This window comes from Prinia subflava, chromosome 2 (assembly GCF_021018805.1).
Source record: "Prinia subflava isolate CZ2003 ecotype Zambia chromosome 2, Cam_Psub_1.2, whole genome shotgun sequence".
Taxonomy (NCBI): domain Eukaryota; kingdom Metazoa; phylum Chordata; class Aves; order Passeriformes; family Cisticolidae; genus Prinia; species Prinia subflava.
This window is the reverse complement of record NC_086248.1, coordinates 69,822,227-69,835,049: the sequence shown is the minus strand read 5'-3', so window position 1 is coordinate 69,835,049 and position 12,823 is coordinate 69,822,227. Positions and strand designations below refer to the sequence as shown.

The window sequence follows — 12,823 nt, the reverse complement described above, 5'->3', positions numbered from 1 at the left end:
AATTTTAGAAATCTCTGTTTATGCTCTTCCCAGTCTAAGCATCTGCTGTTTGCCACTACTGAAAACAGAAAACTGGGTTGGCATAGCAGACCATACCAAGGTTGTCTCTAGCTCATGCTAACACAGGGCTTCAGGAGCATCAAGGAGTGCAACACCAAAGATGTTTGCAAACACCTGCATCAATCTACATCTAGGAAAAGAGTTTAGTTCAGTTGTTGCTATGGGTAATATTGTAGATACACCTAAAATGAGCTGTTAGGAAAGTTGCCTACCTTTTGTTAAAACTATGGAGAATAGAAGTTATTGCTAAAGAAAGTATGGAAGAATCAGATGGAAGCTCCAAAACTCAGTCAGAATCAGATCTTTAATTTGGAGTTCTATTTATGTTTTCTATTTTTTCTATTTACACTACTTTTATTAGCAAAGAGTATCAAGGAACTTTGTACTACTGTCAGTATTTTCCACTTCCAGATTAAGTAATGCAAGTTACTTTCTCCCTTCCCTACTCACAACATTTCCCCTTGGAGAATATGACAAAGAAGCTTGGTGGTTAATATATACACTGTCTAAGAATCCATCCTTCTCTCTGTAGTTTAAATGCCTTCTGCACTATAATTATTGTTTACTTTGGGGAATTGCATTCCACAGCTTCAGTTAAAGCATTGAAAAGCTCTGTCTCCTTCACAGAAGAAGCTGCTCCTTAATACAGGAGCATCACTGTGCCAGAGAGCTTCAGTTCCAAGCCCTGTCCTGAACACAGCCAGAGCTGTACACGTTGTACACTCAGGTGATGAGGGCTGACTAAAGGCTAGCTCTATGTAAATAGCAGCTTAAGAAAAATAAGAAAATCAACACACTGTTGGAGGAAGCCTTGAAAAATAAATACTAAAAATGCATGTAATTTCTTTAACAATTATCCAGAATATGGCTCTTTTTCTCATTTTAAAAAAGTTCTGTTTAAAAAAAAGGATTGTAATACTGAACACACAAAATCCTTTATTAATTGAATTCTATTACGAATTCTGAATTCTATCCAATGGAACTTACCGTGTTGCTGGTGAATCTGTTCATATATGCTGTGATGACACCAGATTTACTACCTGTGAACAGCTGACAACTGTCTGGCACCCAAGCACAACTTGTTACCTTGAAAAGACAAAATAAAGCCAGAAAAAAATTAGAACAGAAAAACTATTCTAACTGCTGTTTTCATTATGCCACAGCATTTGGTCAAACTGATTCTTTATTGGTTATCCTATGAAAAGCTGTGTAAAACCTAAACCAAAGAGAGTCAAGAGCTAAAACATAGCTGCTCTAGGTTGTACTTGTTATTATGTCAGAAACAGAGGAAAGAGGGACTTGCATGTAGCCTGGAATCCACAGCTAAAGAGAGTGAACTGGTGCAGACTTCAAGATCATCCACCAAAATCTTTTTGGCAGGATCTTACAAGTCACTGGATTGCGACAGATTATGCTGCTTTCCATAACAATCTTTTTGACAACTTTTTTCAAATGGATCTTGAACTATAGTGGAATTCCACTATATAGTGGAATTGTTCTAACATGAAACACCTACACTTTTTTCTGTATTGATTTTTCTTGAGACAGAAATCTTGAACTTTTTTAATTCACAGCAAAATTCTATAGGAAGGAAAAGCTACAAAAATTAAGTGAATTCAGATGGCATCTTTATCTAGTACAAGAAAACAACAAGGAACAAGATACAAGAATGGAGCCATGAGGAACACGTTCCAAAGGAAATCAAAAAGATTAAAAGTAGTTGTGATTGGATGCTCATCTCCAAAAGCTAAAGCAAGAGTACCCCACTGCCAAGTCAAGCCACCACTTAAACTACCAATATTAAATTGAAGAGCAGAAGACTGATTGCATTTTACCTGATGGAGCTGTGAGCTCTGTATAAAATTTACTGGAGGTTCACTTTGTTTGCTTTTCAGTCGTAAGATGTTATCGGCATATCCCCAGCTCAGGATTGCTGACCACTGAATGTCAGTGCTGTGCATGCTCCTCACGCCTGAAGGGAGGCACACAGGACTGTGTCACGTGCACAGCGAGACCGAACCACTTTAATAGTCAACAAGAGTCTTGGGTTTATGTTTTATCACAAACTAAAATATAGCCCCCTCCTCACAGTTTCAAAATAAGATATTTTTCATTAGGCTCTGTAACCTGTAACATATTATACACAAACAGTTTTCAGAGACAGAATAAACATTCCCTCTTCTCCAAAGACAGTTGGCAACCTGGACAAAACTTTTTTGAAGAAGAGTTGCATGTTTTGAGAACAGAGAAAAGGGGCAGACAATACTTCCCACCTAGAGAAATGAGTGTTTGTAACTTCAAGGAGAATGTTACTTGCTTTTGTTGAGTAAATGTGAAGTGATTTATTTTTAGAACCTGCACTAGTATATATCATTGAGAAAACAAAAGATGGTGAGAACTTGTTTGTACATTCTCAATAAGAATCCCTCTAGGAAGTGGAACTGAAAGCAGAAGATTCTTCACCTCTGCTTTTTTACTGTTAACTTTTCTCATTGTCTGCCTCTAAAATCCATTTCTTAAGTTTTCCTTTCTATTGCCACATGAGTTTTTTCAGCTGTTGTTCAGTTCTTGGACCCAATCTGCTGTCAAGTTCTAAAGTTAAATTTTCATGCTTCAGTCACTTCAGTGAAAAATATGAACTTAATTACAGAACGCCTCTAACTGTAGTTTTGAACATTGTAAGTAAAATCCACCCTCCAGTAAAGATACCACACATGTGGAAGCTGTTAATAGAATTGTAAATTAATCTGTGGCAAAAGCTACTAAACTTGGGAAGTTGGCTGAAGAACAATAGTACCATTAGATTTAATTTTTTTATGGCTCATTTCACATATATTGTGCATATAGAGAATAAGCACAAATTCATACCTTGCTCCTTGCTATATATCATCAAAAGGCAAAACTTGCTGGACAAACCACAGATAGCTTTAGTTGGTAAAGCCTGGAGAGAGCCAAACCTTTCTCCGTGTGGTTGGCTAAAGCAGACAACAGGGTCTGGAGCACTTGGGGAACCAACGTATTCTCCCCACTTCAATCCTTTTATCCATGGTAATGGACTCTAAAACAAGCAGATAAGATTCAAACAAATAAGGTAATGGACTCTAAAAAAAGCACAGATAAGATTCAAATTATAGAATTCTCAGAAAAACATAATTTCATTAGAAATGCAGAATGATTGATGTCAGTTCCCTGTAAGCAATCATATGGTAAGGAAGTCTTTACTCTAAAACCACTAGAAAGACAAATTCACGGCAGTTTAGTACCATCAGTCAAACTGTTAACTTTAAGGTAGTTCTACTCCTTCTTTAAAGGCATAGGCAGCAAACTTCTAGATCAGGTAGTTTGGAGAAAAATACAGATCTCTAAATCCAAGGATGCAGTTTCGGACTAGACTTCAGGGAAACCAAGTGTTTGAAGAGAAGAAAGTTTAATTGTCCTACAGACAGTAAAAAAGCTGGGGATGGAAGATAGCACAGCATGTGTTTGCTTGCTATAGGTCTGCATACAGATTCTACAATTCATCACTTGAAGTACAAAACTGGTGAACTGAAATGCTTTCCAATACCTATTTGCCAAAACCAAGACAAACTCAGATCTTAGTTTACACAAAATATCACAAATGCATGAAAATAATTTTCACTATCACTTACTAATTTTGTGTCTTTTCTTTACAGCACAATATAGCAAGCAGCACTTTTAGGAAGAACATTCTAAACCACGGGTACAGAGTACAACAATTACAGATATTAATTAAACCATCTTGCAGTTGAAAATTACATACTGGAAAAATGATTTCCTTAGTGTGTTCTCTGGTTTCTCTGAAAGCAAACTGCACTAGTAATCCCATGGCAGCAGGAAGTTCTCCTTCCATGATAAGCCTGGATCCAGGTCTACTAACATGTGCTGCATGAAACAGCTGGCGAGGCGTTTGCCCATATGTTTTTATCATTGTTTCAAGGGCTCTTCTCTGAACAGGATCTTCAACAGCAGAAACATCCATCCCAAAATAGGTCTACAGGCAAAAAAGAAAGGGGAGGGACAAGAATAAGCTTGTCAGGTTTGTCTTTGGGAACGATTTTGCAATGCATACACACAATGCAGAGGTAGACTATTCAGTTGTTTGCTCAAGGCGTGGACCAGAAGCCACCCCGCAGTGACTGTGCTGACTAAAGAGCCACTGAGAGCAGTAACCTTGTCACCTCCTCTTTACTGGAATAAACTACCACTTCAAGGATTATCATGTGAACTACTCCTACATGTGTGCCATGACTAATTTCTGTCAGAGGTTTTCTTTGAGACCTTTACCAATCTGTGCAAAACTGGAAGGGTTGTTGATGATAAACAAAAGAATTGGAAAGAGTTGGAGACGTTTATTTTCTTTACCTCTTTTTAATAGTGTATTAAAGCTCTCTTTTGAGATAGGGAAGGAGAAAGAAACATACTTCAAGAAAGTGGAAATTATTTCTTCCTATTTATCTTTTTCATGCCTCTCCAATTGTGCACTATGCATTTTTCCTCAGTCACAACAAAGGCCTTGAGCTTTCAGTTTAAAAAATGATGAACATGCAAACTTAATATTTGAAGCTCAAGTTACTTACTAAATCCATACTTAAGCACAAAGAGTAAAAGAAAGGCAAGTATTTGGATGGCTACTTGAAAAAGTCATCACTGCTAAACACCACCATTTTATTAGCTTTTCCAGCCATAGACCAAACACTAAAAACATGAAACATTTAAATGCATTTAAAACCAGGACTATCTGCTGAGCAAACCTTATGATAGTAAAGACTGAAGCTAAAGAATCCAATTCAAGATATCCATGTTGCAATTAAGCACTAAAACTCTGGAAGTCTTTACATTAAATGAAGACTTATTTGAAATTAAATTTACTGTGGAGAAAAATGTTCATTAGAGGGACAGAACGCAGGACATGTATGAAGGAAAACACCAGGAGCTCAGGACACACAGAATTATTTTAATCCTATCAAAAGCTGCAGCAGTCCCTGCCTAAATTAAAAGCTTTTGAATTAGGCAGAAGCAGATACACACAGTTACAATCAGACTACTGCAAGCCACTGCAAACAACTATCCACAAGGTCTAAACCCCAGACCTGATCATCCCCCACACCCAGCTCAAGGCAAGAAAGAGGAACAAAATTCACTGAGTCTCACAATACCCCTGGGACCTTACAGTTCAACACTGAAATGGTTAAAGCCTTTTCTTATTCTTCAGCACTTCATGAGCAAGGGATCTTGTTTCATGCTTGATGTTTTCCAAGCAAGTCAGACCAAACTCTCCCCCATTAAGTTACTAAGAACAATGGACAAGCACACTGCTTAAATACTTACTGCAGGGTGAAAGACATTAATAGCCTGAACTGAGGCCTTGCCTTTTTGCTTATAACCAAACACCAAGTCAATCCAGTGACAGATTGTCTGGGAAACATGATCAGACTCCAAGGCCTGACGATGAATCAAGATGAACAGACGAGGATCGTTACGGGCCCAGGGTGGAAGATTGACATGGTTCACTCTGTCACCATTTTGACGCACTCCAAAATCAAAACCTAGAAACAGGGGAGTGAATATTCCAACATTTTAGTTGACAGTAACTTCAGAAAAGTCTATAGAGTTTTAAAAGTCAACGATTAAGCACAGTGATTAACAATCAACAAAGAAGCATCATTAACAAGTCCCTCCAAAACACATTCAGCTGTACATACTCATTCAAATAGAAAAATGAGAAAACAGCATACTTTGCTCTGCTGATAAAATTACAGAAAAACTTAGCTTAACTCCTACATAACAGCTTTTTTAACTTATCTCACAAATTTGTGCCAGATTTCTCCCATACATCTATTACTTAGCACATTCAGCCAAGGGATACAAATGTTCTAAGTTTCAACCCATAAGCTCAATCATATAACTCTTTTGGGTATATCGTTCTGTTGTTCTCTTAGTATACCTTCTCTGTTAACTAGAAAGTCGGGAAGGTAGAAGAATTCTGGTATAAGCTCCTTTACGTCAGTCATTGATTCATACGAAGAGAGGCGCCAGGTTGTATTGGTAGAGTGAAAAGTTCTGTCTGGGATGTCAAAACTTTGATCTGCAAAGAAATCCAAACTCAATTGTTACATTGATGATAGACACTAACAGTTGCACAACTGCAACTTCACACAGTTAACTGCTCTCTAGTTAGCTGAGAACATTTGAAATTCTCTTATCTCAATTGCTGTGTCTTGCATATGGAGTGCAAGTCAAACAGAGGGCAGCTTTTTATGCTACAGAAACTAAGGTATAAACATCAGATGACCAACTTTATGGTCCAGCTTGATAATTTCAAGAATGGAACTACTGTTAGAGCATACCAGATCTAATTTTACTAGGCTCAGCTGTCTGGAATGGGAAAAACCTACACTAAACAGGGTAACTCCTGGGTTACTGGAACAAGGCCCCAGTATAAAAGGCAAGTACAAGCAAATGCAACCTTACCTTGATAAGCTAAAAACATTTTAGTAAAAGGTGGCAGCCTAACTAGGAAATGAAGTACAGTTCCACTGTTAGAATAATGAGATCCATAGTGATATGGTTGTACAGGGGGCATTGGATCATCCTCTCGTGCTCCTTTACGATACTCTTCTTCTAAATACTAGGAAAATAAGAGAGAATAAAAAAAAGAAAATCACAAATCTTCTTAGATGCCTTCCAACAACAAAAACAAGAGCTAGCCTAAACTGTTTAGGAATAAACTCAAACTTTTCAGAAACATACATTCAAAAGTGATCTGGAATGCTTTTAAATGTCTGAAGACACACCATCACTTTTACAATCCAGTTAGGTATCAAAGTCACTAGCCAATTTAAATTACCTTATTTTCCATTATTTATTACTTTTGCCTTTCCCCACTCCCCCGTCTTGTTTTCTAACACAGCTGAGTCATGGAAAAAACAGTAATTGCAAATAATACAGTAGACCATGGTGACACAGACAAGTTTGAAAGCCCAGCTGTAGATGCTTTAATTCCCCAGTATGTTGCTATTTCCTACGGCCTTTAAAACACTTTAAAGAGAAAAAAATCAAAAAGCACCATCATCATAGTAAGGTATGTTAACACAGTACTTGAGGGAAAACAGCCTTTTTTTTAATCAAACAGAAAAATAGCTACAAATTCCACAAAAGTAATTTCAACTAAACAGCAGTAAATTCTCTTCCTGGTCTTTAGGGATCTTTACATGTATACAAGTTCCCATATAAGGGGGTATCCATTTAAATTCCTCAACAGTATCACATGGATGGGCTAAATTGATATGCGATTTCAGGTACAGGAAAAACACAAGTTCCAGGCATGTTATAAAACAATTCCTAGAAAATGTTTCCTGGAAAATATACTGGAAGTAAGAGTTCTGTAGCCATGAAATACTGTATTTGTGGTTTCTTCTTCCCCAAAAAAAATGCAAAATGCATGCTATAAAAACTAAAGCCACTGTGTCATTTATACATGGGACAAAGGCAAGAAGAAAAAGTTATCCAAACTACCTTGTAAGTATCCACATAACGATCCTCTTTTTCTTTAGATTGCACAGCAATTGGTTTGACCAGGTTTCTGCAACAAAAGCAGTAATGATACGTTGTAACATTTATTACAATATTGATTCATATCATTACGAATAACACCTTTAACATAATGCTTTTGAAGAAAGTTCAGAAAATAAAAAAGCAACTTCTAGTTAGTGCTGAAGGCAAACTCAGATCCACAGCACAGCAACAGGCAAGCAAAAGCCAAGTGCCTCAGTCAGATCAGAGGCATCCTACAAAGGCAAAGACTTGGCGCACACTAATGTTAAATCAGCATAACAGAAATTTATTAGGGTGGGACAACTCACTCAAATCCATTCATATGAAGACTGATTTTGTAACTGTAATTATGATAGTAATTTTGTAACAAGTAATTTATGATAGTATTTCCTTTTCTATTTGATTTTTGCTAATTGGCCTGGAAGTCTGTAATCATATGAATTTAAACATACAGCTTCTATTTAATTCTGTGAATTATACATGGCCTATTAAGACGGTGTAAGTCCAATACATTGCATTTGCATCTACACGTCTGTTTTATTTCAATATCCCAGGAAAAGCAGCCACTTACTGTAAAAGCCCAAGTTAGTAGAGATGAGGCTTATCCCTGAATAGTTCAATTTGTATGTGTGTGCAGTTTAGTACAATAAAGCTAAAAAGCTATATAGGAAGATCAGTTCAAGTATTTGGAAAAAAAGAGTTGCAAGCATTTCATATTACCTATATACCGAGGGATCATTTAGGTCCAGGGTTTCACTGGTGTAGTCAGAAAGTATAAAAGGAAATACTGGATATTGCATGAGATCATTGAAGGAACGACCCGCATGTTTGTTTAAATGAGTCAGATATTCAAAGTTAGTAATCTGTCCTGTGCACCACAGGTGGGTCAAAGCAGTAATGTTTCCATATTCCAAAAGGTTAGGCAAATTGTTAGTCAAGATGTTGTGGTACACATCATCACGGACCTAGAAGAAAACACCATAGATTTAATCATACAATTTAAAAATTTAAAATTACTAAGAGTAATTTCTCTCATTTTGTATATTTTCAGATATCTGCCGTAATAGAATAACGTCTAGTATCACTAGGATTCTTTAATGTCTTAATAGATCAGAGATGTGTTTTACAACATGCCTATGATGGTCCAGAAGCCTAGCTGAACCAAGTTCTTTCAAAGGTATTAGGCAGAATTTAATTAGTCCATGCAACAGGTCTCCTTAAAAACCTAATGCATGTAAATACATGTTATAAGGACACAGCAAAATGCATTTGTCTATTACTCTGCATTGGTGCTACAGTACCTTTGTATTATCAAAAGCCAAGAGTAAAGTTCTGCCATTTGTTAGAAAGATTTCCACAGCATTGTCTCTTAACTGCCACCAGCGCTTATGAACTTCCTTAATTTCCTCATAGGTCCAAGAGAATGATGCTGGTTCAGTTTCTCCATGAAAACTCTGTAGAATTTGCAATTTAGAAAGTAATTTTAAACAGTGGATTTTTCAAACAAGAAACCCTTCAATGCAGCCAGTTTATAACAATACAGCATATCATAAGGCAAACTTCAATTTTAATGCAATGCTTTAATACGTTGTTGTGATTTTCTTTAGCTACTTTCCCTATCCTCCACTCTCCTCAAGGCAGTGGGTAGAGCATGACACATGCTCCTCAGCTGCTCCAGTTCCCTACCCAGCACCAGCAAGCAATGCCACATTTTCAATGGCTCTTAAGCTAAAAATATTGGACAGCCAATCAGCAAGCAAAGCTTTGTTGTGAATCCCACTCTTGACAGCTCTGTGAAGGACAAAGCAAGTGGTAGCATCTTAAACCACAGCAGCTGTCTGGTTCAGTAGATGCAAGGAAGAGCTGTGTAAAAGCAGTTTAAAGCTTTCAGTAGTGCAATGCATATCTTGGTTACTTTTGCATGTCTGTTAGATGTATAAACAATTTACACATCCGAGTCTTTGTGTATCAGAAGGATTAGCTCAGCTCCCATTTCCTTCATGAAACAATCCTCTTGTATAAGAAAGGAGAGGAACTAGAACATCATATATAATGTAAAATTCGAGAATGAGATGCTGTGGAGCATAGCACAAGTCATACTCCTGTGACTTTCTGCACTTCACAGTGCCCCAAGCTTCCACTAAGGCAAGTTCTCAGGGGCAGATCAAAGCCAACTCTGTGCACTTTGCTGATGAACTCAAAGCAATGGACTGTAAGGTGCAGAAGCCTCTCATCACCCATTCCTCATTCCCTCCAGTCCCAGGCCCACAGCTTTCCTGTTTCCTTCTATCACCACCAATTCCATAGCCAGGGTCAACAGAAGCAACACAAACTAATCAGTTTGGCTAGCTTTATCCAGAGATCTCCAACTCCACTACTGCTACTGAAATTGCTGAAGAAGAAAGCTACTCATTTTCCACAGTTTGGAAAAATTAAAGCTGGACAATATGTTCTAACACTTACCGAATTTTCAATTGTGTCTGAAGCATTATCTTCAACAAAATACATGCCACATTTTCCTACAGCAAAAAATAGTTATAAAAAGGTACATGATATTGCCCAATGCATCTTTGGGTTATGTAAACAGTATTCACAAGTTAAGAATCCTAAGAATAGTACCTGGGACAAGACAGTGCTTGACAGAAATACAATTTATCATTCCACATCTTTTAGCAAGTGGTCTGCACGTCTTAAAACTTACTGGCAGTTCAAACAACACTCATGAAAACAGTAGAGAAGAAAGGCAAAATTGATGTATAAAGTATGTAATCCAAAAAGTCAGGCAAAAAAGTGAGGCAACAGCTCAATTACTCATAAAAAATTAGCCAGGTTTGTATATATAGCAGACTCTTACACCAAAAATGTATTTATAGACTGAAAATTCTACTTACCCAGCAACAGCTCACCAGCAGTCTCTCTAGAAGGTGCTACACTTATACATCTTCGATTAACTCTGAAATAGTTCAAAGTGGAAATGCTTACAGATTATGGAAATGCTTATCCTTATGGCTTTATGTACCCTTCAGCAGACCTAAAACCAACCTAAACCAAACAGCCTCCAAGGTTACAGAAGAAAAACTGTCCAACAACATGACTACTGGTTCATATCCCAAAGTGGGAAAGAAAGTAGAACCTCAATTTTCTAGACTTGCTTTTGAGTGTATTTGTTCTTATTTCTTTGCATGGTCTCTGCAGTCATTTTAGGCCGTATTAGTGCCTGTAACTGGTGGCTAATGGACACAACTGCAGAGTTGAGTAATGCAGTGCTAAAGGCAGAGAGGATGGAACGACAATTTTCTTTTGAACTCTGATAGCAAGACCTACCAGATCTTACATATCTAGGACAGGCAGTGCTACAAAGTGAAAATAAGATCTCATCAGGTTATCTCACAAGTCCTATTCACAGCAAAACAGATGGCATTTGGTAGCTCTAGTCTTTTGCTTTTGAGTAAAGCAAAAATGCCTATTATTTTTGACACTAGTCTCATTTCCCACTTGATTTTTTAAAAAATGTTTTTAAGGCAAAAAATGTTTTTTAGACAACTGTTTTATTTGATTTGGAAAAGACAGGAAAAGGAAGCAAATTTTACCAAAACTCACCTTATATGTTCACTTGCAGCTTTGTCCTTTACAGTAGAGGAGTGAGAAGAATGGGTTTTGTCTTCAAACAAGTAAGACAATGGAGTTTTTATCACACCTATAAAGTCATCACAAATAAGAAGGTAGTAACAGTCATTACAATTCAGACACTATGCTACATTCAGCATTGAAGATGTTTTAATTACCTTCCTGTTTTTGCCTGTCTGGGAGAAGGTATTTGTTTGGAATTGTTAGGTAGCACCTCTGCAAACGGCGCCTCTCTCTGTTTGGGCCCTCTGTTGGATCCAGTTGCCAAGAAGTTGGGTAATAGACTGGGTCATACCAGAGTGCTCTGGTAAAAAAAAATACATGTTAGGAGTTTGACAGCAGAGGCAGTATATGAGCTTATTAATTCTGTTCTTTAACTAGTAGAAAGACACAAGTTGCACAGAAGTACATTGGGCAATTATTTTTGAAAAAGTATTACAAGACTGGATTCTGTAGTTTATTTTCATGAACTATCCCACTGAATGACTTTTCACAAGTTGCTACTGTAAGGCTGTTCTTGAAGTTATTCAGTCTAATGAAAACAGTACAACACATCCAACACTATTTTGAAAACTCTGCTGCTGCAAACACGAGAAAATACAAGTTCTGCAGTGGTGAAACTACCATAGTTTGGTTTTTTATCGACATTTACATCCTTTATTCCACACTATTTAGTGAACAGAGTATCTAGATGCTAATGTGAGTAACATTACCCCAAAAATATTTTTTTACTCCAGCTATGTTTTCTAAGATATGAAAACTTTAAGACACTCTTCACTGTATTAGGCACAGCAAAATGCATATGATGAAAAAAACTGTCTAAATGGGACAGAAATACTACCTGGCTACTGACCCTAAAAGATAGGGTAAGAAAAAATCAATTCTTTTACAAGTCTGACTATCAGACGGTTAGCAAAAGTAACTCTGATGTTAATATCTCCACTTCATATGCCTCTGAGTAGAGTAAGAAGTGCATGTCAGGCATCAAGTCTCTCTACTTTCACTGAGATGAGAGCACTCACCGATCATGGGTAAGCTGCTGAACAAGCTCCTGCCAATGTCTGCTGGCACTTAGCTCTGCCTTATACATCCCCCTGATGTGCTGGATCACTTTCTTCCTTTCCATTCCTTGTGACAGCGACACAGCTTGTGTGATGTCTCCAGCTATTTTAGAAATGTCTTTAGATTTTGTATCTAGACGCTGAAAGAGACTGAGGAGAAGAGTTGTATTTTAAAATGCAATATAAACACATGGAAAAGGGAAAGACACCAAAATGCCTCACAAAATACAATCAGTTTGGCAGTAGATATGTAGAGTTCCTGTTACATACAGCAGATGCAGAACAACTTAGCCTACATAATGAGATTCATGAGCACCTTCTGCTTTTTGGTCACCAAAAAACCTATTACTTTTGGCCAAGGACAAGACAAGCCAGTCAGATCAATGGCTATGTATTAACATGCTTGACTAATTAATGTATACTCATTACAATAAAAATTTGGAGTAAGGACACTAATTTACCACTAATTAAATCTCCTAAGTCATTCAACTTAATGAAGT

The 12,823-nt window shown here is 37.2% G+C and overlaps 1 protein-coding gene across 1 annotated transcript in view; it reads right to left on the bottom strand.

Annotated features, from left to right (window-relative positions):
- Window positions 1-12,823, bottom strand: part of LYST (lysosomal trafficking regulator) — a 76,035-nt gene that overhangs the window by 7,850 nt on the left and 55,362 nt on the right. The window contains exons 34-48 of the mRNA XM_063390443.1: window positions 12,285-12,473; window positions 11,421-11,566; window positions 11,236-11,332; window positions 10,527-10,588; window positions 10,099-10,154; window positions 8,937-9,089; window positions 8,356-8,600; window positions 7,597-7,663; window positions 6,553-6,709; window positions 6,026-6,166; window positions 5,410-5,627; window positions 3,842-4,072; window positions 2,929-3,118; window positions 1,896-2,032; window positions 1,048-1,146 (exon numbers count right to left, since the gene is read on the bottom strand). Of these exons, the coding sequence (XP_063246513.1) occupies window positions 1,048-1,146; window positions 1,896-2,032; window positions 2,929-3,118; window positions 3,842-4,072; window positions 5,410-5,627; window positions 6,026-6,166; window positions 6,553-6,709; window positions 7,597-7,663; window positions 8,356-8,600; window positions 8,937-9,089; window positions 10,099-10,154; window positions 10,527-10,588; window positions 11,236-11,332; window positions 11,421-11,566; window positions 12,285-12,473 (2,188 nt within the window). The remainder of the gene's footprint in view (window positions 1-1,047; window positions 1,147-1,895; window positions 2,033-2,928; window positions 3,119-3,841; window positions 4,073-5,409; window positions 5,628-6,025; window positions 6,167-6,552; window positions 6,710-7,596; window positions 7,664-8,355; window positions 8,601-8,936; window positions 9,090-10,098; window positions 10,155-10,526; window positions 10,589-11,235; window positions 11,333-11,420; window positions 11,567-12,284; window positions 12,474-12,823) is intronic.